Source organism: Homalodisca vitripennis, chromosome 7, assembly GCF_021130785.1.
Source record: "Homalodisca vitripennis isolate AUS2020 chromosome 7, UT_GWSS_2.1, whole genome shotgun sequence".
Lineage (NCBI taxonomy): Eukaryota > Metazoa > Arthropoda > Insecta > Hemiptera > Cicadellidae > Homalodisca > Homalodisca vitripennis.
In genome coordinates this window covers 19,279,311-19,306,995 of record NC_060213.1, presented here as the reverse complement: position 1 = coordinate 19,306,995, position 27,685 = coordinate 19,279,311, and the positions used below count along the sequence as shown (strand labels likewise).

Genomic DNA, 27,685 nt, shown 5'->3' with positions numbered 1-27,685 from the left:
AGGATTCAATGTGTTAAATTGTTATCAATGTAAATATTGGATACAAATTTATTTTAACTAAACGTGTTTAATATTAATATCTTACAATTAAAAATAAATTAAATCAGATTTAAATGAGTATAACCTGGGAAATATAAAAAAATATCTAAAATTTACAAAATCTTGATCTTAAATTTAGTTACGTTCCACAAATTTATCCACTGTGTAGAATGCCCTTGACAGAGGATAATTGATGTACATTTACTGTGGTTTATAGTAATGTAAAACACATATGGTACATTATATTCTAAATTAAATTTAATCAATCTATTTTGCTTATAATGAGTTTTAATGCCTTCACTGTACTATGTCACAGAGAAAGGTAGTCGGTTCTCTACTAAATAACGCAAATAATATAAGTTCAGGGAACAATACAGCAACTATTTTGTGACCATTCATAGATTTAGTTCCATTTTGCACAGTTGTGTATTTTTTACACTGACTGAATTAAAGACAGATTGGTGAATAAATAGTGTTTAACTATTTTATACAGCTGCGTAAACTACGAGGCAACACATCCTTTACATACTGAATGTGACCAAAACGCCAAAGGTATCTCAAGAATTTATCAATGGAATAGTTAAGCAGTGGAAGAGTCCATAAATATCCAGATTCACTGCTGACAAAGGAAAATCAACAATAATACTCATATTCTCACTAACATGTGCCAGGTATGCCAACATATGCCAGTGTCAAATTAAAGTTACTTCTTGTTGAAGAAGCGTTTTTAATTTGACACAAGTTTTACTACCTCTTGATGAAAGTCTTGTTACGGTAAAATGCTATCTACAACAATTTGATTTCAATTGTTAATTGATTAACGGTGATATAGTGAAGGATAAATAAAACAAGGTGGATGTGAACGTAAATGAATCACAAGTTTGAAGGAATTATATTTATTTTAAGATATTTTAAACCCAAAATAAAACATTACATTCAAACAATTATTGAGTGCAGGTGTATTTACAAACCATAAAAACAAAGTCCATCTTGTTACCATCCTGTTTTCAGGTTAATTACAAATTTGGAAGAAATTAATTAAAATCATGCATTCACCATTAACATTTTATGCTTTATTATATATCGCTAATAAAATATATGCGAAAGTTTACAGTCCAAACAAACTTCAAATACATCGATAAATAACGGTTGCGAGATATATATATTATAACAGATGGCTTTTAGAACTTAATTTTGTTACAAACTATTATGAAATGTGATGATAGAAACAAAACAATCCACTAACATATACATTTGTAATATCAATCACCTAGTGACATGTAAATGTTAATAGTAAAAATGAAATAGCTTTTTACACCTACATCCATATTACAGTATTATGTACAAAACAAGAAATAATAAAATATTATGTAACTGAAATATAATTTAAAACAACTTGCAATAAATTTTCTTCTGCGTCGTGCAGTACAAATTATCACTTTTTTTAAATCTTCTTTTTCTTCAGTAGTGCTACAATTCCCAATCTAATCACTCCAGTTATCACAGAAGATAACCTCTTCTATTTCACCATCATCATCAACTATGTTCAACCAATTACCCGCTTCATCAGTGTCACAATATTCTACGTACTTTGAAGTCACATCTTCGAAATCACCAGGAAAAAGCGTCGGGTCATTGATATCATCGAAATCGAAATCACACTCGCAACCTGAAACAGATAATTAAATCTTGTTTCACAAAGTTATCATCACCACGCCAATCATCGACTCCCTACTCAATACATTCGTTCAAATCAATAGGAATCTTCAATAAACTTCCAAACTGGGCGGCTTTCAGCTTCCGTTAAACGTCTTTGGTGCCAATCAAAAAATAGATCTACTACATCAAATGAATTTAAATGATTTTATCTTCATGTACCTTCTTCGGCAAAAATGTAAAATTTCCATTTCTTCTTATTTTTTAAATTTAGCTAGTCCACATATTATTAATGAACTGGATAAGTGAAATTTAGTCTCCAATTTCTTCAAAATGTTACTTCAGAGTGTTCATCTTTCTCCAAAATCGTTGTTTCTTTAAGGCAGTGAATCATGCAGTAGTCTTCTTATTGTTTTAGAAATTTTATTCTTTGTACACAGTTCAAGAAATTCATCACTGTATATGTGGCAATAGTCTTTTAATTGTTTTACAAATTCTATTATATGTAATTTTTCTATGCATTTACTTAAATGCACATAGTTAAGCAGCAATACATTACTTTGAAGAGACCTAAATCAGTTCTTCAACAACACAAACCTTTTCATTTACCAAAAACATTTGTTTAAATGGCCGAAAGTTTAGAAACACTGAACATTTTTTTTTTATTTGGCATAAGTTGGATTAATACCATTGGCATAAAAGGGCAATGGGCACTTCCATGGTTTCCAAAGTTTTCAAAGAAGATTTATAAACATAATTTATAATAAATTCAATAATGTTCTGAAGCCTGAATTTAAAGCAGCAGCCAATTAATTTGTTCGATTTGATTTGACTGTGATGATTATTGTGATCTTATCACAAAGCTGAATTATGATGTTTCAGGTCTTTCACTCATTTTTAAAGTTCTATTTATACGATAGGTAACAGATTGTTAGCTCAATGGTGTAGGGTTTAATGGTATTACAATAAAGCATGGTGTCCCACTGGGCTATGTCCTTGGATCACTCCTCTTTCTAATCAGTACAAATGATCTGTCTTACTCAGATCCAGCTAAAACATTACTGCACGCTGATGACACAACTTTTATAACATTACAGATAGTGAAAATTCTTGGAGCATTGGAAATATTTCAATTTTATACCACTAAAAATAATCATAACACATATTCCAATATTAATTTAATTTTACAAGGCCTTTCAGTATTGAGGATACCATCGTCAGGCAACTTCACAAATAAATATTTATTTATTTATATTTTCTAATTATTTAAAATTGAACAATGAAATCTATTTATACAACACACGAACCAAAAATATGCTGCAATTGGTTCCCACCGTATCAGTAAAACATTGAATAACCATATAGTGATATTGTCAAAAATGTATAACTCTTTAGAACCACTTTTTAACTTTAATCCACACAAAACTTTATTTGGATTTTGAAACATCCCTTCTATAAAGCTTAGATAACAGTTTATATGTGTGTGTTGTACTTTTAATGTCAGCAAAACATGCTGTTATAAATAATCAGAAGAACGAAATTGGTGACGAAACTTATAATAATAATTATTATTATTACTTTATTTATTGATGTATATGTGCAAACATGGTCTACATGAAAATGCTCCCCAGCCAAAAGTAATGTACTAATGGTCATCTTTAACCTTTTTAACATCGACGTCCATATCATACGTTTGTCAACGTCCCGTCGTCGAACGGTGCTATTTTACTAAATGCTTTGAAATTTCACAGACTAGTGTGCTAACTGATTGTCGCACAGCTGTATTTCACTATTTTGTGAACACTCCACCTTGCTTCATGTTTTTAGGTTAAAACGGTATAAAGTTTAGCAGTTAAATTTTAGTTTGTTATTTATTTTATTTGAAAATAATTACAAGTAGCGTGGATGTGGTCAGTGACGATTTTAGTGATATCTATCTTGACATTTCTGAAAACATTTTCTAGTGATGTAAATATTGTATTTACAGATTTTAAAATGTGTTAAATACATGCTATAAACGGTTTATAGAACTGTTTATTATATTATTAGAAATAATTTTGGTTTTGTGTTAAGTACTATGAATTTCAAAGCTCATGTAACATTTACTCGCACAAAAATGGCAAAAAGGAAAAATGACGTCCTTACAAAAATTTATGTTACTCAACTTTCAACTTGTAAATAAAGCAGACCTATAGTTTTTTCCTGAGATTAAAAATTAAATTTAACATAAAATGAATAGATATTTTTGTGTCAAATATCTTCATTAACAAACTCACATGTTGTATTTATTATAAATATATATATATATGTATAAAAAATAATTTTCAGGATATTATTTAGTTTTTTTTATATTTCTGTAAACAATACTTAACCCTTCAAAAGCCTTTGATGCGCATATATATACGTTTAGACTATATTTTATTTTTTTGCATCTTGATGGTTACCCAGAGTGCAGTTACTCGTATGTTGTGTTATTCAACGCACAAAATCTTCACCGACTGTAAAAAGTAGTCGTACTCCAATCACTGTGTGCTTCGTTCATAAACAATACATTTATGTTCTAAATATTACAATATATTTGTAATAACACTGAATAGATTCAACACTTGATTTGCTTCTTTCCACTTTTCATACAGCAAAGGCACAGAAAAGAAAAATAGCACAAGCAAAAATTACAAATATAAAAAAATAAGGTATTAAAAAAAATTAATTGGCTTTTTTCAATAAATGAGCGCTAAAGGGAAATTAGCCAATTTTAGCACAACGCTCAAAGGGTTAAAAGAAGTCAAACAAACAAAAATTAGCTTGATAACTTAAAGCATAGCCTAGTTATGAGTTGTTAACTAAACACTTACATTATGTCTAAAATGGCTTCGGATTTCTGAGACATCACTTGATATAACGGCCTGGGTTAAAAGGGTCAAGGATAAACACGGTAGTAATCTTAGTCAGGGAGATATCTTCTTATATATTGCGTAAAGCTCATGGCCAAAAATAAAGATAATTCTCTGGAATTAGCTCTTCCTCATAATAATTCAGACTAGGTAGTAACCTAATCACATATTACGGCCCAGTAGCTTAGTGCGCGTCACATTGATAACTGAAAAATCACCAGTTTGACTCTCCCGCTGTGCAAATCTTGTGTACATTACTTTGTCTCATAGACTCGAATCATACTAATGCTGTTGATGTCAATGAGATAAAGATTGAATAACTACAAGAATACACTATGACAGGTAGACATCTAGATTGACCATAACTTAGGCCTATTTCATTTGCTCCCTTTTGAACCTCCTGTATTGATTACCATTCTAAACAACTTGTATATTTTGTTAAGAGCAGTTGAAACATACAACGAAATTGAGTTTAACTAACCATTGAAAAATCTTGTTTTAAAATCAACAGAAATAAAATTCCTTCAAGAATTTCAATAACCGTACAATCAAAATAAGTCCATGTATTTCTGTTGCTGAATCCAAATTCTGGTGCCATTTCATGCCTCCCAAAATACCAAGAACAGTTCCCTCCTGGGTGGAAAACACCAAATTCCGACAGAAAAGGAAGAGTCCACCACGCCCAGAGAGGAAGCGCTATTCTACTTAAAGATTACCAATTTGCTCACAGAGGTGCTCAAGGTCATCGTCAGAGTCGCTGTCCGAGGGAGGGAAGAACATGTCGTCAATGAAGTCCGGCCGCAAGTGCTCCTCACTGAGGTCCATCAGGTCCACTGTGAGCAAGGGCACCTCATTGTCGTTAGGAGCGCAATCCACATCGGTACCTGTGCAACAATCCACCTTTACATCTGTACCTACTACAAGGAAAACTGAAACATTACATACAATTTTACTATTGAATTAATTTAGTTTATATTTGTATTTTTTACAAATAATACTCCAGGGACTGTCTGCGTTAGCTGCTTAGATACAATAGTTTAGAATCGTATGATTGCTCTTTTCATTGGTCAACGTATATGACCGATCCCTCTAGTTACCGACATCACGTGAGCGATTGGACGGTGTCGCGTATCCGCTCCAACCAACATTGCAAAATGAAACTCTGCAGTGCGTGGGTCTTAATCGATGTTCCTCGTTTTGGGCCGGACACATTTCCAAAATGTAACTCTTGAAACCTTTTGTTCTGCTTTAATTGTAGTTTACAAATGTGTATACCTTATGTAATTGAATATCCTCCCCCTTGACTCTAAGTGTGAAAAGTGTTGAACTCTGCTCTGGTCTGTAAATGTGCCTACAGAGAGTGTGTCGACCCTGTGATAGCCTCTTGGGAGGATTGGACATCTCTGATCTGTACCGTGCTGTGTGTGGCAAGTGACGACTTCGGTCAGTGGCATTATCCTTTTATTTGAATCTTTCTCTCTATGTACATATTTACCCAGGAGGATTCACTTCTGGCTGGTTTATACCTTCCAGTTTAACCCAGCACTGGAGATAGTAAAAACCGATGTCACTTAAATCTGGGCAACATTGTGGAAGTCCAGGAGTGACACATCACTAACTGCAAATGTTGATATTTTGGAGTGCAAGAGTAATTCGATAGGTGTAGTCTACTGTGGGAGATGGTTCTCTAAGAATCTAAGGTTCTTTTGTTTCACTACTCACCTCCTACAATCAACTTGAGGGGGACGTTGTTGGTCCGCATCTTGACGGAGGTGCGGGCTGCCTCCACGGTGGCCACCCCTATGTTGTTGCACCCGCTCAGGTCAAACAGCTCAAGGTCATTGCACATCGATACCACCCTAAAACAATTAGCAGGAAATAAGGTTTCCAGATACATTTCACAATGCAGTTATCATCATTATCATCGACAACTTTGAAGTACCATCTGGTGTCATCTAGTACAGTTCACATGGGTTCCTTGTAAACCGTAGTCGTGAGTACCCTAAACAGCAGAGAATGACACCTGACAATAAAATCTGCAGAGATTTGCAGTCTCATTAATATTTATTAGCTGATCGGCAGTATACAAATTACCGATCAATAAAAAGTGCTTTTATTGTCAGAGATGTTTCGGAAATGTTTGTACAAATATGTTGGATAATGATCCATAATTAATATGAAAATACAACAGTCTGAAGACAATTTTATTTTATAAACAAAATTAATCAGGGTGGCCACTTAAAACATTCTTTTTTTTAATTTCCGATTTTTTACCAGTCAAAAAGTTTTAGCCATGTAGGCCGTTTTCTAACCAAATATAAACAACTGTAATACTGGATTTTACCCTTACTCTGATTACTACAGTAACGGGTTTTCATCACCAACTGCATATGCAGGATATGCCACGAAGCTGCGGTTGTCTAGCAAATATCATCACTACCAGTATATGCGTAAAATACAGTGACAATTCATCGCTTCTTTGTTTAGATCTCTGCATTTGTTAACATAATATAAGTGTAACTAATTATTTTCCTTTCATCTTTATTTCCATTATGGTACAAAAAATTTAGAAATCATAGGAGCACAATTTCAAATCTCACACTATTTTGTTCAAGATTCAAACATTCTTTATTCATATTATGTACAAAGGTACAATAAATAGTGTCAAATTACAAATGGTCAAGACGTAATACTAGATAGGACTTTAATATAGATTTTATTTATATTAAAATATATTATGTTATACCAAACATAGAATGGCCCCTCCTAGATTCCTTACAACAGTTAGGTCAGAATTGCTTACTTCTAGCTGAGAAAATATTCATCTAGCGAATAAAGAGATAAATTTATTAAATAATCTTTCGCTTTAGATTTGAATTTGCATACATTATTTTCCAGTAAAATATGCCTTGGTAGCATATACAAAAACTTTGTTCCCATATATTTAGTTTTTTCTTAAAAAAATCGAAATGATGTGTTTCAACCTGTCTATTTAATCGAGTGTTGTGAATATGATTATTTACAGATAAAATCGGGTCAAATGTTACTGTACATTTTTAGTTAATAATTTTGTATGGTAAACATATTTTACCAATCTTGTCTGAAAAATAGACACAGCAGACTTTGTGATGATGCACAAATTAGCGTACTGCTTTTGTCTGCGAATAGACTTATTTGGATTTAGATTCAGTTTTGACACTCACTAATCATCATACTATGAAATTGTGACTTTCCAAGTTCATTTTAAGCACTATTGTTGATATTGTTAAGCAGTTAGGTATATATTTAGATAGTAGGCTAAGCTGGGACTTTCATATTCAAACTATTTGTAAAAAATTAGCTAGAGTAATTTATTTATTACGTAAATTAAAAAGCTGTGTAAGTTCAGAGATGCTGTTGACAGCTTACTATGCATTCTTTCATCCTCATCTACTGTATGGAGTGGTGTTATGGGGTAATAGTAGTGCAGCCAAGCAAGTGTTTTTATGGCAAAAAAAGGCACTAAGAGTAGTTAAGGGTATACCAGAAAGAGAGTCTTGCTACCCAGTTTTTAAAGAATTACATATAATGACTCTGCCTTGTCTATTTATTTATGATTGTTTGTTAAGAGTTAAGGCAAACCTAAGTAAATATCAGCTAAGACAGGATGTACATAGTTACCCAACTCGATATAATGGAAAGTTAGATGTTTTAAGTGTTAGATTAGAGAAAACAAAGAAAAGTCATATATTTATTGAAATAGAATTGTTTAATAAACTACCAAGAATAGCTTGGTCAGTCAGCATGGTGAAATTTAAAAATGTACTGAGGACCTGGTTTAAAGAGAAAGCTTTTTATTCTATAGAACAATATTTGGCAAGTGATACTAGTGATATGAGATTTTAAATTAGGATAATACATTCATTACTGTTGATTTGTTGTAGTTTATTTTAAATTGTTGACTAATTTTACCAATTTTATCTCGATTATTTTAATTCACTAGTTATAGGCTTTTTGTTATTGTTTTGTTATTCACTGTTAATCTTGTTAATATTTTCTGTTAATTCTTGTTGTTAGTTTCTTGTTACTCTATTTAAATTTGTTAATTAATTATTAAAAATTAAGAAATTGAAAGAAGCTTAAGGAAACTGAAATAAGAAGTTCTTAGTTTAAATATTTTTTAAGCCATTCATATTACTGACGATGTTTATTGCATGTAAATCATGTTTAACAACAAATAAAGATCTTGAATCTTGAATCTTGAATCTTGGAATCGAGTGAAAAGAGCCACCATAAAATTCTATGTTAGGATTAATCAACTCCTGATTTAAGGAGCTGTCAAATTATTTCTTGAGTTCTTAGAGAAGGCAACAAATATGTTTTTGAGATTTTCCCGGTTGTACAGGGAGATTCCCGCTGGGATGAAACTCTGTTATTAATACTATTAATCAACATCAATTGACTGTGTCTGCTCCAACATCCCTTTACCAGAAGTCACAGTAGATGTCTTGACCACAGGGCTTTCGGATCACAACGCACAGCTGTGTTCAACGAATCTGAAGAAATCACCTGTTCCCACAACTTATTCAATTAGAAGACAACTTAATAAAAATAACCTTGACAGCCTGAGTGACTACTTAAAGGGACTTAACTGGGGATTAGTGCTTAATGCACCAGCTGTGGACACTGCTTTTAGAAATTTTAGCCAAATACTTAACTCTGAAATGAACCTAACATGTCCTTATAAAAAAACCAAAGCAAAGCGTAATGCAAGAGCTTGTCACTTTAATGATCCAGAAGCTCAAAGACTGAAGACCGGGTTTTTAGAAGCGTTAAATAGAGAAGAAACCACAAGTTGCGTAGCTGCTAAAACCCAAACAGCAGAAAAGAAAAAAGCCTATGATATGAGACTGAAATATCTAAAAAGGTAAGCAATAGTAGACCGCATAAGCAACTCAGAAAACAGGTCAAAAGCAGTCTGGGACACAATTAATAATGAACGCCATAAGAAGAAACAGGACACTCCACTTGAATTGACAGTCAATGGCAACAAATTAAACAATCCATTCGAAATAGCTGAGCACCTAAATACTTATTTTACAACTATAGCTGAGATAACACTAAAAGAAGCAGGTCAAACTTCAGATATCTCAAGGAAGCCTCAATGCACTACCAATGCACCTGAATTTGTTATTCATAGCACTACACAGGCAGAAGTTAAGAAAACCATCATGGCAATGAAATCAAAGCCATCAGCAGGCATAGATGATGTCTCATCTATCTTACTTAAGCACTGTGTTGATGAAATTACACTGCCTCTGACTGATATTATGAACAAGTCCTTAGCTCAGGGTATTTTTCCAGCTGACCTCAAGATTGCCAAAATAATCCCTATTAAGAAACAACCACAAAGCACAGAAGCTGGCCACTTTAGACCAATATCTCTTGTATCAACCATCTCCAAGATATTTGAAAAAATCGTTTTAACAAGATTAATAACCCACCTCATGGACAATAATTTGCTCAGTAAACATCAGCACGGATTTTTATCCTCTAAATCTACAACCACAGCTATCACTGACTTCTTTGAGAATGTAATTGACCAAATTGAAACTGGAAAAATAGTATCTGCTATTTTCTTGGATCTAAGTAAAGCTTTCGACACACTGGGACATAATTTACTTCTTACTAAGCTGATGACTTTAGGAATCCAAGGCAATGCAATAAACTGGTTTAATAGTTATTTGAAGAACAGGACTCAACTAGTAGAGCTGAAATATACAGCTAATAACACAGTTTAGCATGCTAGGTCAAAACCCCTCAATAAAACAAGAGGGGTCCCTCAAGGCTCAGTACTGGGTCCAGTATTGTATGTATTGGTAACAAATGACCTCCCAGATTACCTAAAGGAGCAAGCCCACACCACAATGTACGCTGATGACAGACACAGCTCTTATACTTACTGAAAAAGGCCCTAATGATTTAGATTGTCAGGCCTTCATTGCTTTCAATATGGCAAAACAATATTGTCAAGAGAACGATCTTGCACTAAATGACAGCAAAACTAAACAAATCCTGTTTACAAGAGCTGCAAACTTAACCGAGGGGTTGCCAATGGTGGAAGTAGAGGACGAGACCAAATACCTAGGAGTGATCATTGACCAACATCTGTCCTGGACCCCTCATGTGGACATGGTGTGCAGGAAACTGAGTACTGCCCTGTATGTTGTAAAAAGAATAAGGTCTGTTGCAGATCTGTCAACGGCCAGGGTCGCTTATTTTGCCCTATTTGAGTCTGTTGTGAGGTATGGTTTGATAATATGGGGAGGGTCAAGTATAGGAAATATGACTAAAGTTCTAAAACTTCAAAAGAAAGCAGTAAGAATATTGGCAGGTCTAAATCATCTTGACTCGTGCAGAAGTGCTTTCAAAGACCTTGGAATTCAGACAGTGGTGGCTCTTTACATACAACAAACGATTCTACATGTATTTAACACTGATTACAATAGACTGGGCGAAATTCATTCATATGGAACCCGCAATGTGACAGACTTCGTCTTACAACCTCATCGACTCACCATGACTACCAAGAAGCCATCTTATGCAGGTGCAAAATTTTACAATCTCCTACCAAGACACCTCAAGAGTATAACAAGAGAGTCAGCGTTGAAGAGGAATCTCAGTGCATGGCTTGCTGACAGGACGTTTTACTCCATCGAGGAATTTTTAAACTGGACATGACATTTTTATCTTGATCTATGTTTTTAAACTAGATAAAATTTTTACATACATATTGACACATATTCTGTACTCAATGTATATGAATAAAGTTCTCTTTGATTGATTGATTGATATTAAAACATTAAACAAAAACATCAGATAATAGATAATAGGATAACAGAGCACTCGTCATTAATACATCTTAAAAAACACACTTTTCGTAAACATAATAACAGAAAATGTCCGAAAACTTGTTATTAAAAAAAATCATTCATTGTCAATAACAAATGAGCAGAATGGCAATGCTATTATTGGAGGGATAGACAAAATACTAGATAAATATTAGATCTCGTACACAAATTAGACAAAACAAAATCTCATCAAACTTTTATGTTCATAAAGAATGATCAAATAAATTGAATAACAAAATAAATACTTCTCAGATATTTTCAAAAACATTTTATTTGTTTTATAATATACTCGTCATTGCTTAAGGAATCTTGTTTATCTTTACTTAATACTACACTGATATTAATAATAACAATATGTTTGAATGACCTTGAATCTTATACAACATTTTTCATTAAAAATTTAACTCTAACTGCATACTCTCTGAACGGAATATAACTTACTGTGAACTGCCCTCGTCCGTGAGATCGGGACAGCCGCGACACAAGAGTCGCTTGAGACGATGACTGCGCACGGCCAGGCTCTTAAGCGTCACGTTGTTAGCACCCTCCAGGTACGAGATGTCCAGGTCCACCAGCTTGGGGAGCCGTGACAACAAGGACAGTCCCTTGTCCGTCAGTATGGAGCCACTCCCTGCAACCACACATGGAGGCATTGAATGTCGTTACTAGTTGTTTTCTTGTTACAGTGGAGTATACGCTGAAATTACTACATAGTGTTCCGAGTCTACTTGGCGATTGCGTAACCGCGTAGGTCATTCTTATTGGTTATGCTATTTAACCCTTTGACTAGTAATTCCGCAACAAACTCGGAAGTGCCCTACGTGCCGCCCGCAGTAATCTCGATAGCCATGCAGGAAGCGCTATGACGCTAAACAGTTATAATAATGTTTCGTGGTGAATAATCTCACGCCTGAATAAGAATGCGATCTAGCGGAATAAATAAGTAACAGTTTCAAGTAGTTTTCGTCGTTCCCACTAGATCGCCGCAGTTGTTCTTTTACTTATTTCTTTCTGACCCAATTGACTGTATTCAATCAGTTGTTCCAAGTAATCAGCTGAATATATTTCTGATGTGGCTTACTGGCTTAGCCATAAGATTCATTTCAAAGTGTCAAATGTAAAACACATTCACTGTGTTATTATGATAAAAATGGTTCAAACGCATACGCAGCCTACAGTTACACTGAAGAAAAATTTATTTAAGAGAACTAAAACTATGCACAACAGTTAACTACATTATTTGCAAGTGGAATGGTGAAATTGAGTACATCAATCGCTATTACCAACCAATATTAACAGGAAGTAATCATCGCCTAACATGTTACCTGCTAAAGAAACACAACCTAATATTTCCTCTCCACGTAAATAACTTTTGTTTATCATAACTATAACTTTCTCCCTTTGACCATCAGATTTCAGACGCTGCACAAAGCAGAAGGTGAAATGGAGCAAAACTCAACATTCGCTATTGCTATTGCAATTATTATTTTAGTTTTAGTCACTTCGAACGAAAAAAGGTAACAGTATTTAGTAGCATCTTTCAACCAAACCACAACTTTGAAAATACATAGCTCGGAGACTTGTGGCTTTCTTAAGACCAAATGTTCATACAAGATAGTTTTTTTCCCCCTTCCTGAGGGAATACAAGATAGTTACAAGTGTACTATTTATTTTCTTAAACGGACAGTTAAATATTTGGTATTGGTCTTGTTTTGGAGCACTTAACGAAACCTAGTATCTTGGGGTGGTGTTACCTGGGCAGGGTGGCACATTCAAACGTGCAAGATCCGGCTGTGATTAATTACAAAAACTCTCCTCAATTAAATCTGTGTTAAAAATTAAACATTTTAAAAATTGGTTCATAAAATTACATACCCAAGAAAATGACAGATCCACAACAAGACCAATGCTGAATGTTTTTAACCGCCTGGTGAAGAATAACAGTTAAGATGGTAATTAGTAACAAAATAATCCCAATACTCTAAAATTCATACCCAAAACCACACCCTTAACCTATTTTGTATAAAAATTTGATCTTAATCGTCACAAATCTCTGAGTTATGAATTTTTAAGTTGTTGTTTCATTGAGAAGCGTCAAAAACTGGTACCTTTTTCCATTCATACCGACACAAAACTGAAACTAATCTTTTACATGATCCTCATAATCTGAACTGCTCTTGTTTCTTAATGCAGCTTCACTTCATTGTTATAAATAAATCCATCAAATATAAGACATGTTTGACAACTGACCACTGAGGTTGATGGTGGTGAGGTTCTCGCAGCCGTCCACGATAGCTGTGAGGACAGCGTCATCGACGGCAGTGTTGAGGTGTAGGTTGAGCTCAGTCAGCTTGCTGAGCTTACCGACGGGTTTCAGGGACTTGAAGTCCAGCTGGGGGAAGCAGCGGCAGATGCTCAGTGAGGAGAGGTTGGGAACAGCTGACACAATCCTCTCCACCTCTCCGCCGCGCAGGTACCCACAGGCACTCAGTGTAAGGCTCTCAAGAGTCCTCGACATTTTCTGTAGCCCCTGCAGTTACATAAAATATATAATAATACAGTGAATTTATGAAAGCAGAGACAGCGAACATAGTGTTTTTAACTTGCCAAATGATTCTAACCATTAACCCTTTGAGTGCCAAGTATTTACCTAAGTGCCAGCCCTTTTGAAGGGATTTTGCAAGGTTTCAGTAAGAAATTCACAGTTTGATTATTTAATAAGCTATCAACATTTTTCTCTAAAACCTCTGCTAATTAACATAAAGTAACAAAGTTACTATAAAATTAAATTTAGGAATACTAAAAATAGATTTATCTAAAAAAAACTACAGTATTTGTTTATAAATTTCATTTTTCAACCAAATTATCATTACCAAAAAAAATTCATATTCTTTTCTTTGTCCATATGACTGGAAAGAGTATTAAATTGTCTATAAATCTTGAAAAATTCATAGCATTATTTTCAATAATGAGTGAGTTATACAACTTTTAAGTAACTGAGAAATATGCGTCACAATCTGTTGTCAGTGCCTTCTAGATTGATTTTCGTTAAAGTCAATTGATTGGAAGTGTACTATAACAATTTATTTTTAAAAGAACAGTTCTTCATTAACAATTTAATATGATATTGGTTTAAAAATATGAAGTTTTTTATTTTTAATGATTTTTTTTCATGAACATCCAGTAAAATCGGACGTTGGCATTTAAATATCCAAATGTTATGCAGTTTCAACAATAGATGGAAATAGCTCCATACATTAACATTACAAAATGATGAAATTATGATCAAGTCCAAATAGCAAGTGACACTTCCCTCCACCAAATATAGTATAACATACCCTCTACAGAAACAAAAATCAAACAATCTGACCTGTGTTTCCCTTTAACTCTTGAAAAGTAGTAAAAAATTTGAACAAGGGATCCCTTACATTTAAAAACCAATAGTGACTTGATTATTGAGATTATTTCAAATCCCTCCAGTATTATCTTCTTTTACAGGATAACTCTGAGGAGAAGACAACCATCCAATGGATTATGATCCTTCAAAATAAAGCTGTTAGGATTATGGCCAGTTAGAAGCCACGTGACAGTTGTTGAGAGGCTTTCAAAATTTAAAATCATGAAAGTCACTTCTCTATGCATTCTGGAAATTATGGATTTTGGAACTTGCCAAAAAAATAAGGATATTCACGGACCATAAAACATACATTAAACTGCTGCATTGCAAACAACTTGGATTGCTGTAATATGTATATTTTTTGGGGTTTTGGGGAGGAGTATGGTTCTATCCCATTCCGTCTTTAGTTATATTACTGTTAGAATTGAAGTCGAAATATAAACCCTTTGCTAACCATTAATAAATTGTATTAACTTTCTTATAAAACCAAAACAAGTAAGTAACATTTTTTTCTTTAAGTTCAAAGCCTTTTTTATAACTAAATTATAAAAGGTAAAAGCAAAAAAGTATAAAACAGAGAATTTTGCTTAAAATTTGTGTATTTATTGGTAAAAATAAAAAGAACTATTAGTTTTAAATCAATTTTAATTCCGTTGAACTGAAGTTTAATTACATTTTACTATGAAACAAGATACATATTTCTACTAACTAATCACAACGATACCACATGATGATTGAATAATAATGAAGAATAATAACAATATATATATGTAATCGACGTGTGTGTGCTAACGCACGCTTGTGACAACCAAGAAAGCAGTAATTCAAGCCACAGATATGTTTGGTTATGGCTTTGTAGGAGACACAGAACTGACGAGCAGGTGGTCGGAGTTAAACAAAGGGCACTCGCCTCCCCATGCCGCAGAATGAAGGTTGTTTATAAATACTTCCTTGGCAACCACGATAAGCACGGAGCGATAAGAACAGAGCATGCACTGGGCATTTCAAAGATCTTTTGTGAGCTAAAAAACTCTCCAAGAGACATAATGTATAATATCGGATATAACTGTATTTTGTGTTTTGGTCAAAATCTACCATTCTAATATATCAGTCTACGGCGTGGGAAGGGTTAAGACACACTTAGCCCTGAAGTATACATATTATCTTTGGTGTAACTTACAGATACAAGGTAGTTGGCGTCGATGGCAGGACAGTTGCGGAGCTTCAGGTTCGTGATAGGTCCTTGCACGTTGAGCAGACACTTGCCGTTGATTCCGCTGGTGTGAGAGAGTTCCAGGTAGTCTAGCTCCTGACACTTGGGTAACAGAGACATCAGATCCGTGTCGCAAAACTCGGAACAACCTGGGACAACAGTGTACTTGTGTATTAACAGCTTTTATGAGTAAAAACCAGTTAACTTACATTTAGCTAACCAAACTCAGATGAGAGAAGTGACTAGTTACACACAAGCTCTAGACAATGTCACAATGAACAGTATGACTATTTAATTCAATTCAAAACAATCTTTATTTACAATTTGTACATCATACATTATACAATATACAAATACAAAATGGCGTCAAAATTACAATTGAGAAGCTTATTAAAATAATGGTATCTAAATGATCACTAAATAATAATGGTATGAAGCATAATATACACTTAAATATACTTAATAAATTACATCGTATTGTCATTCAGAAAAAAACTCATCAAAAGAATAAATTGTTTTATGTAATAAATAATTTTTAAGTTTGAGTTTAAAACTTTTAATGTCATTAATATTTCTAATATTTTGTGGAAGACTATTGAAAAATTTTATACCTGCTACTAATGGGTTTTTTTTTCTAAATTCTAAGTTTACTTTTGGAATTGCAAACTGGTTTCGATTTCGGGTCAAGTAGCTATGAGACGAACCCAAAACAGGTAATCTGTCTCCAGCTTCCTTAACTGCAACTGCCGTTTCTAAAATATACATACTGTACACCGTTAGGATATCCAATTCAGAAAAATATTGTTTTACTGACTGACGTAGATCTAAATTGAGAATGATCCGTATAGCTTTTTTTTGAAGAAGAAGAATACTTTGCAAATTTTGATCGCTAGTTGCACCATATAGTACAATACCAAAATTTATATGGGAGTGTATGTGAGCAAAATACAATACTTTCAAAACGTCCAATGTACAGAATTTGGATATACTCCTCAACGCATATAAACCTATTTAATAGCCTCAGAAAAAAAATAGATAAATATAACGCAGCTTATTATTGGATTGACCCTGAGTTCATTCACTTTAAAAGCATAGAAAGAACACCCCTTCAATGCTGGCCTAGACATGGGTAAAACCGAGAATCCTCTGCAACTGTTGAGCCGCAACTGTGGTGAAGAAGCAGTTCTCTGCTGTGGTAAACTTACATAGTCTCTCAACGTCGCACGACTTGTTCAGTTGCAGGAATCGTCTACAAAGAATAGTTTATTTTGAAACTGCTCCACAAAAAGTTGAAGTGGAATCGAGCATATTGGGTAGTACCCCGTTCTATAGCCGGTTATAGTAGTTGGTATATTAGTTGTTAGTTTGAAGAAAACGGTTTTTTAATTAATGAAACTAAAACTGAAAACATTTTGATTACTTTAAAATCAATTCCTGAAAATAGTTTTAATCTTGAATCAAGTAGTGTAATCAAAATTTTAGGAATTCATATTGATAATAATCTTTCATTGGGACCTCACATTGATTTTCTGTCTACTAAATTATCTAGAATTATTTTTGTATTGAGACGTCTATCTTGCTGCATAAGTGAAAATTATGTTCGGACTGCATATTTTTGCTACTTTCAGTCAATTTTGAGATATGGATTAATACTGTTGGGAAATAGTGCTAGAGTTCAGGAAATACTGGTGCTTCAAAAGAAAGCTGTTAGAATTGTTGGTAAAGCTGAATATCTTGATCATTGTAAACCTGTTTTCATTAACCAAGGAATTCTTACAATAATTAATTTATATTTGTTTGACTTATCTGTTTACATTTTAAATAATAAGGACTTAACCTTTCCAGCGTTATTGACGCGGATCCGCGGAGGGCCACTACAAGCTCAAAACGTTATTGCCGTGGATCCGCGTTTTTGCATTCTTTATTTTCTTACTGCTATGTTAGTTGAATATTTTGCTGTTAGATGGTTCTAGTCGTCATGCGACATACAGACGGGTTGCCCTGCCTCGAATTCTGTTACAATGGGAGTGGCAGTTGCTTCTAATTGGCCAAACACTGTCTAGCGGGCGTGGCCCCGCGCCTTTCACAAAGTCATTGACGGGAGCTCCCGTCAAGGCATCTAGCCAGTTGTTAGTGAGAAGCGTCCGGTACACGCATATGTATTTCGGTTATCGCTAATTTTCTGTTGTGTCTTATTCTTTTTAAAGTAAATTATTCATATTAAATACAGCAGTTTCCAGTATTTATTTAGTGTTTTTACCATTATTCGTGTGAATGGCCTATCCAGACGATTCGGAATTTGAAGATTTGGTAATTCTGAGCAATTACTTGGTCAACCCCAACTTTTTAATATTTTACTACGGTCATAAGGATGTTATCACAAAGCAAGAAACATAATTCAAGCCCTGCAAGGCTGTCCTACACGTTGCCGAGCGATAAGAAGGTTCAAAGTCCACGCGATAACAGTGGCTTGCGGGAGACGCGTGGAATGTCAGTTGTGACAGCCCGCCACTAAATAAACACTCTTTGTCTACTTTTGTATTTTTCTAATTTTATTGGTTTGTAATATAGTATACGTTTATCTATAAAACTGTGTTTCATTCCCATACTTACTGAATAAATTATAAAAATATTAGTGACAACTACACTGCTATTCTACGATATTCTCAAAAGTTAAAAATTATCCTAGGTAATCCAAAAAAGGCTAAACGAATTTTATTTACCGTTAAATAACTCTATTTTGACATACAGAAACGAAAATAAATTTAACTTTACACATTGGAAATTTAAAAAAATTGTAACTTTATCAAAGATCAGGTCTAATTTTTCATGACGCTTAAAGGGTTAATAAACCATAGACAAACACATAATTATAACACAAGAAACAGAAATAACATTTTAATTGAATATTGTCGACTGAGCAAATCTTTGAATAGCCATGTTTTTAATTGGCTTAAAAGTGTATAACAAATTGAAACATTTGATAGAAAAATACCCTCTTAAAATTTATAAAAATAAACTTTATGAATGGCTGCTAAAAAACCCTTTATATAATATTAATGAGCTTTTTTCTATTAACAAAATATATTTTTAACCCTGCAACTGGCTTTAAGCGATTATCGACGCATTAACTACAGTTTCAAAATGGCACTAAGCTATTTTCGACGCATTAACTATGTCGTAATATGATCTCTCACAGCAAGTCTATTTTTACTTAGTTTGAAGTAAAACATACGTAAATCGAAAGATAAAGATTCAAGGTTTCATATTATATCATAAAACGCTCTATAGTTAAGTTAAATCTTTCATTATAAAATTCTAAACTTGGATGTTCACATTTCCGATTGCCATTTGTTTGCGTAATTTCCGAACACGCTAAAATTACCGTATGTTTGTAAAAATCCCCTATCGTGAGTTTACGTTCTACACGATCGTAAGTGTCGTCATTGAAAACAGTGTATTCTTGGCTTTCAGAAACATCTTTTCAATAGCCAGTAGGAAAATAAATGTTTATAAAATAAGCGTTTGAAAAGCTCGTGTTTTGTAAAATCCCAAAATGCCTAATGCGTCGAAAATAGCTTCATTAAACTTTGTTATTTTTGTTACTTTATCGTTGTCTGGAAATAGTGAAAATCATATTAAAACAAAGAAGAAGAATTGCTCTAAGCAACAGTATAATAGACAACGAAGACTATGAACTAGTATTTTATTTTTGTACTGTTGCGCAATCACCGACTCAGCCAGTAGAGAAGAACAACGCATCGCATGGTTGCCGTGTTGATTTCTTTGTTGTTATTACGCCATTGCCGGTATTAGTGTATTGCTTGCTATTTATTTGGATATTTTAGACTTTTCGTTATTTAGTATGTATAAATAAAAGTTTGTTTATTGTTTTTTTTAATTAGTGAAGTGAAAAATGTAGAGGTTAGGTTAAGTTTTAGCAAATAGGTTGGATTTTTGTGAAACTGAAAATAAGCATATGTTCACGTAGGTTCAGTTTTTTATTATTTTATACACAATTGAATTTTAATTAAAATTACATTTTGATTTAAATTTACGCAAAGGTATTTATTATAAAAGTAAAAAAGTTTTTTTACTTTTTCTGAAGGTATTAGCGTTTTATTTCTTTTATTTCCATGACTATCGCTTGTTCTATTTTTTTAACAAAAAGAATAATAGAGATAAAAATACATTGTTGTACATTTTTGTAAACTTCAATAAACGCACTATCTTTATAAATAATATTTGGATGAAAAGAAAATTGTTAGCTAAAAAAGTTAGGCATTTATTTCACAATTTTGACTTTTGTAAAAATAAAAAAAGTTTGTTGCCATATAAAAATATCTTATACAATGTAAACTTCTATAAATATCACATTTTTCTCTTCTACATATATTTATCTCTTAGAAAAAAATATTTGTTCATCCAATAGATTCCAAAATGTCACAATGGTATACATAATAGTGCTATACAAACTTTTTTCAGATTTTGTAGTTTTTATAGATATATTATCCAAAAGTACCAATAAACTTCTTTTACCTAAATATTTTGTTTTTGTAATTTGTAATTGAGGTATATGAGCAAACTTTTGTATATTTTAGAATTATTCTAAAACTTTCATATTACCTGAGAGGATGCTATACATTTTGAGAAAAATTTATTCTTTACTAATATTTTTACGTTAATCTGTAAAAAAATAAAAATATATTAAATGATTCAATCTTTAATATTTTTTTGGGAAACTGCATTTATTTCTAAAGACATTGATGTTTTTAAAATGTTTGCATCTTAAAAAATAGATGAGCAGTGATTAAAATACAAAACCCTTACAAAATCACCAAAAAGTGCCTGCCATTTTGGGAAAAATGATGGCCAGTTCCAGGGTTAATGATTGTTTTAAAATAAACTCATGATATAACTAGTATAATTCTCAACTAGACAATTAATGTCTTATATATATATATATATATATATATATATATATATATATATATACATATATATTTATGTATTATACTTATTAAATATTATTTAGAGACAATGCTATTTATATTTAGTTTGTAGCTAAATTAGACTTTGTCAATGCATGTAACGTGTTTTACGACAGATAAATGAATTTATTATTATTATTATATAGTATCATTAAAACAATAACAATCAAATAAACAAAGTACTTATAAATAGGCAAATCATAGGTGTGTTTGATATTTTAACCCATTATTGTAAAATAAAATTTTGTTTTGTTTTAAGCTGAGATGGTTTAAATAACAACCTTTTGCTGCTAATAATATTGATTTCTTTAGTACTTCATGTTATATAATTATAAATATACTTAATCTAGAACACGAATATATAATTTGCAAAAAACTATCATAATTTGTAATTAGTTGTCCTAACTAATATAACTGCAAATCCAATCTTTTGGCTTGATGGGTAACATAGTGAATCAGTCTTCAATAATAACAATAATATGGTTTCACTGTAGGTAACGATCACTGATGACGGTATTGAGTTTAGTTTCAGTTTAAACAGATGTGCAAAGTGCAGCACAATGACAACAGTTGTATACATCGCAGTACCATCGAGCTTGCAACTGCAACTAACAATATCAGACAACGGTTGTATACATCGCAGTACCATCGAGCTTGCAACTGCAACTAACAATATCAGACAACGGTTGTATACATCGCAGTACCATCGAGCTTGCAACTGCAACTAACAATATCAGACAACGGTTGTATACATCGCAGTACCATCGAGCTTGCAACTGCAACTAACAATATCAGACAACGGTTGTATACATCGCAGTACCATCGAGCTTGCAACTGCAACTAACAATATCAGACAACGGTTGTATACATCGCAGTACCATCGAGCTTGCAACTGCAACTAACAATATCAGACAACGGTTGTATACATCGCAGTACCATCGAGCTTGCAACTGCAACTAACAATATCAGACAACGGTTGTATACATCGCAGTACCATCGAGCTTGCAACTGCAACTAACAATATCAGACAACGGTTGTATACATCGCAGTACCATCGAGCTTGCAACTGCAACTAACAATATCAGACAACGGTTGTATACATCGCAGTACCATCGAGCTTGCAACTGCAACTAACAATATCAGACAACGGTTGTATACATCGCAGTACCATCGAGCTTGCAACTGCAACTAACAATATCAGACAACGGTTGTATACATCGCAGTACCATCGAGCTTGCAACTGCAACTAACAATATCAGACAACGGTTGTATACATCGCAGTACCATCGAGCTTGCAACTGCAACTAACAATATCAGACAACGGTTGTATACATCGCAGTACCATCGAGCTTGCAACTGCAACTAACAATATCAGACAACGGTTGTATACATCGCAGTACCATCGAGCTTGCAACTGCAACTAACAATATCAGACAACGGTTGTATACATCGCAGTACCATCGAGCTTGCAACTGCAACTAACAATATCAGACAACGGTTGTATACATCGCAGTACCATCGAGCTTGCAACTGCAACTAACAATATCAGACAACGGTTGTATACATCGCAGTACCATCGAGCTTGCAACTGCAACTAACAATATCAGACAACGGTTGTATACATCGCAGTACCATCGAGCTTGCAACTGCAACTAACAATATCAGACAACGGTTGTATACATCGCAGTACCATCGAGCTTGCAACTGCAACTAACAATATCAGACAACGGTTGTATACATCGCAGTACCATCGAGCTTGCAACTGCAACTAACAATATCAGACAACGGTTGTATACATCGCAGTACCATCGAGCTTGCAACTGCAACTAACAATATCAGACAACGGTTGTATACATCGCAGTACCATCGAGCTTGCAACTGCAACTAACAATATCAGACAACGGTTGTATACATCGCAGTACCCATCGAGCTTGCAACTGCAACTAACAATATCAGACAACGGTTGCGAGCCATAACCGTCGCTGAGCCTACACGTTCCAAAACAACTGTTTCACAGTATTTTACCCACCTCTATGCGGGCCTGTGTGGCACATTCTGCAAGGCATGTCTGTGACCGAGATAAAGAAAACATCTTTCAAGAATGGTTAGAATCACCTCATGAATGTGTACATAAAATTTTGTCCAATTTAACAGGAATGAATTGGAAACAATGAGAATATGACTTCAAGAACATCTAATGCTCCTCTTATCAAATAAACTACAAATAAAATGATATGGTCCAGTATTGAAAGCAACTTACCATCCAAGACAAGCTCTTTCAGCCTGGGACAGCGGCGACCGAGGTGAGCCAAGCTCCTGTGAACCAAGTGGACATTGGCTATTCTGAGTATCTCCAGGTTGGGGCAATACTTGGCTGAAACAACATAACAGAATGTTCAGGAAATGTCTCATAAAGTATATTAAGTCAAAATCATGGAACTTGTTCACAATGCATTCACAAGTAATGAATTTCCACTTTATAAAATTACAATTAATTTTCACAATTTATAAATTGTAGTTCATAAACTTGTTAAAATAAAATCATCACATTAAAGGAACAATAACAAAAAGATACATTTTATTGATTTATGGTACAGCAGTAATGATTTTATTTTCAATGGAAAGAATATATTTTTATTTTTAATATTTTTAGACATAATTTTGCCTTTATACAAAATGTAAAGTACCAGGGATTTAGTAAATTTTAGGACACGCATACTGTACCAGAGATACAATGATTTGAGTGCAGCAGTGATGAGTCTTATCTGATAATAACATAAAATTGTTTTATGCATCAGTAAATTATTTTACTATGTAATGTAATATCCTTCTCCTTCCTCTATGAGGCGGTCTATTACCATGCACTTAAGCCTCAAGGGACTATAGCGCACCCCGGAAGTACACCATGAGGCCGACCAGTCTACGGTTTCAGCAGTTCTACAAAATGCCTAAAACAACCAATAAGGTCCTCCTGGGAAAATTCACTACCCTTGTCCAAAGATAGCGTACCGCTCTCTTGGTATGCAGGACAATCAAAGAGCAAATGTTCAGCAGTTTCCTCCTGCTCGTCACACATTCTACAGAACAGATCCTCCCGAAGGATACAGACTATGTGAATATGATTCCAATGATTGTCTTCTCGTCAAAGGAATGATTGTTGACCGAAGGTCCAGTAAAGTGAGTGGTCACTTCTATTCTCTAGAATGAACACAAGACAGAGTTTCACACTGACTTACCCACGACAATGATTGTCTTTTCGTCAAAGGAATGATTGTTGACCGAAGGTCCAGTAAAGTGAGTGGTCACTTCTATTCTCCTGAATGAGCACAAGACAGAGTTTCACACTGACTTACCCACGACAATGATTGTCTTTTCGCTGAAGGAATGATTGTTGACCGAAAGGTCCAGTAAAGTGAGGCCTTCTCCGCAGCGTCTCAGGTACTGCTCCAGGGTGTGTGTGGTCATTTTCATTCTCCTGAACGGTGGAGAGGTGAAGTCCAGTTTGTGTAAACATCTCCACATTTGGTAAGACAGCGCTTGCCAACGCTTGCACACTGCAATCATCAAGATCAGCTGTTTAGTTTTACATTTATTGACAATTAGTATTTTAACATGATGCTGAGATTTCTTGTTTATAATTTTTCTGAAGAGTTTTCATAAATTAGATTTTGTAATTCTTAAAGATGATGGAAAAAGACCCTTACACTCAAACCTACTAAAAGAACCCAAAAACTTTGTTCTATACCATAAGTACGACAGCTATCCAGAAAGTAGATTATGTTTCGCTTTGTAGCCGCTAGGGGTGGGACTATTGAGACAATTTTGATGTCCGGGTGTTACTACGTTCAATGGCTATCCAGCCAGAATAGTGAGAGGATACTGTCGTTCCTTGTTGTTTTACAATAGCAACTGAAAATCCCGGAGTTGTGAAGTACAGTCGGTAATACAGTTTTTGTTGGCTAAGCACAATACACCAATTGAGATTTATCGTCAACTCTGTGAAGTTTATGGGAACAATGTGATTACTGAAGGTGGAGTGCGTCAGTGGTGCACTAAGTTTAAAAATGGTCGAATTAATGAGAATGATGGCAATCAAATTGGACAGCCAAGCATTATGACCGAGGAAATTGTCTCTCTAAAGTTGATGATAGGAATAAAGAAGACCGCCGATTCACAATAACAGAACTCTTACTTAGTTTCCTCAAATTTCAAAGAGTTTGTTACACGAAATTGCTACGCAGAAGTTTGGTTACTGCAAGATGAGTACCGACCACACACCACAAATTGAACTCGAGGACATCCTGGATTAAAAGCAGTGGGAGGTGTTCGATATCCGCATTACAGTCCGGACATCGCACCCAGCGACTACCATCTGTTTCCAGCAATGAAGACCTGGCTTGCGACACAGCGCTGTGAAAATGAAGTGGAACTGCGGGAATATATAAGTACCTCTCGTTGAAGTCTCAAGTGGCAAAGTTTTATAACGCTGGAATTTCAAAACTAATTGACCACTAAGATAAGTGCCTAAATTTGTGTCATGACTATGTTGAGAAGTAGTATTTTAGTGTCACTTTCAAATGTATGTAATACAATTTTTCTCTTGTATTTTGTTTATATCAAAACATAATGTACTCTCTAGATAGCCCGTTAAGTCCATCTCTTATTAATGGAGTGTTTCTTTTTCATCCTTGAATGCACATTTAATCCTTAAGATCAACTCAGATGTAACTTTTAGATTTTTGAACTTAATTAAAACAGTATCTAAAAATGTCACAGTGTAGTGGAATTTGGTGAAGCTCTTGCTCAAGTCTTCCAAACCAAGCCATTGTCTCAACTCCAAACTAATATTTCTATTAAGTTCTAAACTCATTCAGTCAATAGCTAGTTACAATTACAGATTAACTAAAACACGATAGCCTCTGCCAAATGAAAAAAATTGAGACTAGTCCTTTTTACTAGGTTTGAAATTATATAATGATATTCCACAGTGATATAAAAAACCTCCCTAATCTACATTTACACAAAAATTAAAAGAAGCACTTTGTCAAAAAAAAACATAGTGTAAATGAATTCTTTGAAGATGGTTTATGATGAAAACGAATAATAAAAATATATCTTTTAAACAAATTGTAAAATGGGCTTAAGCCTTGGATTTAATCAATGTTTGTTATGTTTTATAACGTTTTTATATCAATAAAATATGTATTAAAAGTAATTTTTTAGTATAGCTTAGTTATATAGTTTTAATCATTGACTTTGTACCAGTTTTTTTATTACATTGTGATAACAGAAAACGTATTGTACAATAAATATTTGTCTATTGTCTACAGTGTCTTGGCTCTACAGAGACAGTTCTATTCAACCATGCGATGTTGAACGTAGAGACACAACTTGTGGACCAACGGCTTAAAGGTGAGTTCTGAATCACCACCAATGACCGGGCAGGCGGGCTGCTTGCAAGGACAGGATCGCTCAACGGTCACCCATCCAAGCAGCAACCATGCTCGTTGCTTGATTCGTTTCTCCTGCAATAACCATCGTATACAACATTTCAAATCTTTGAGAAACATTCAGTCTCACCTCTTTCTACACCAGCAATCTCCTTGTAGCTCAAGAATGAAAATATGTGAAGCAGGCAATCATCGTTTAGTGTATTTAGACCCTCATCAGGGATTTGTACAGTTTCCTGTGGTATTTCTGCTCCTTCTGCAGCCTGCTCATCATCCTCTTCCTGAAACATTAATATTCTAATTAATTATACATTCTTGAGATAAGTTTTTTCATACAATTATTACTTAAATCTTTCCGAACAGTTATAAAAACAATTGTGATGATTGGAGGCCTAGAAGTATTTATTTTTAATTTTATAAATGATTACAAGTTTTATGTGTTTGCACCATCACAATGCGGTGAACTATATATTGCCAACTCCTTAAAGCTAACTGTGTTATATTTTGTTATTTTGGCAATCCTTCAGAAACTTCATAGTAGAACACCAGCTATTTGTAACCATATCGTGTAGTGATTGTTTTCATTTGGTTCATACTTATTTTGTGGTTATGTTCCTTGATGTGAACATTTTTTTGTGATTTAAGTGAATTATAAAAAGAAAGAAATAATTTGACATGTAAGCTACCATTTTTATTCTTGCATTGCGATGAGGAAACCCAATTTTGGACCTTAGGTAGGAGTTCTAAGTCTAACTTATTGGATGTAAACCTAAGAATGCTGTGTGGTCTTCGATGTACTGGTACAGGAGGTGAAGACGGAAAACTGTTACGCGTAATACTAAACTTACGAAGCATAACTCAATGTATACGAGGTACAGTACAATTGTAAAATACAGTGTTATTGATGTTGCTGATAAATCAACGTAAAAGACAACAAAGGAATGTGTATTACATAATAAAAGAAGACAAGTCTAATTTTAGAGACATGACGGTTGTATATGATGGCAACTAGCAAAAAGGGGGTGTAAACAAAATGCCATGTGCACTCTAAACAAGCCTAGATACAGGTGTTGGATACTGAAAATGCTGTGTGCACTCTAAACAAGCCTATATACCGGTGTTGGATACTGAAAATTCTGTGTGCACTCTAAACAA

At 33.9% G+C, this 27,685-nt stretch overlaps 1 protein-coding gene across 2 annotated transcripts in view; it reads right to left on the bottom strand.

The window, feature by feature from the left end:
• Positions 1-919: 919 nt before the first annotated feature.
• Positions 920-27,685, bottom strand: part of LOC124366970 — a 45,875-nt gene continuing 19,109 nt past the window's right edge. The window contains exons 5-13 of one of the 2 annotated variants that reach the window (XM_046823605.1): positions 26,661-26,811; positions 24,434-24,634; positions 23,341-23,454; positions 16,057-16,238; positions 13,730-14,009; positions 11,921-12,110; positions 6,312-6,448; positions 5,306-5,473; positions 920-1,708 (exon numbers count right to left, since the gene is read on the bottom strand). In XM_046823605.1, coding sequence (XP_046679561.1) covers positions 1,524-1,708; positions 5,306-5,473; positions 6,312-6,448; positions 11,921-12,110; positions 13,730-14,009; positions 16,057-16,238; positions 23,341-23,454; positions 24,434-24,634; positions 26,661-26,811 — 1,608 coding nt within the window. In that variant the 3' untranslated portion in view covers positions 920-1,523. The remainder of the gene's footprint in view (positions 1,709-5,305; positions 5,474-6,311; positions 6,449-11,920; positions 12,111-13,729; positions 14,010-16,056; positions 16,239-23,340; positions 23,455-24,433; positions 24,635-26,660; positions 26,812-27,685) is intronic. The other variant, XM_046823606.1, reaches the window with a different exon arrangement.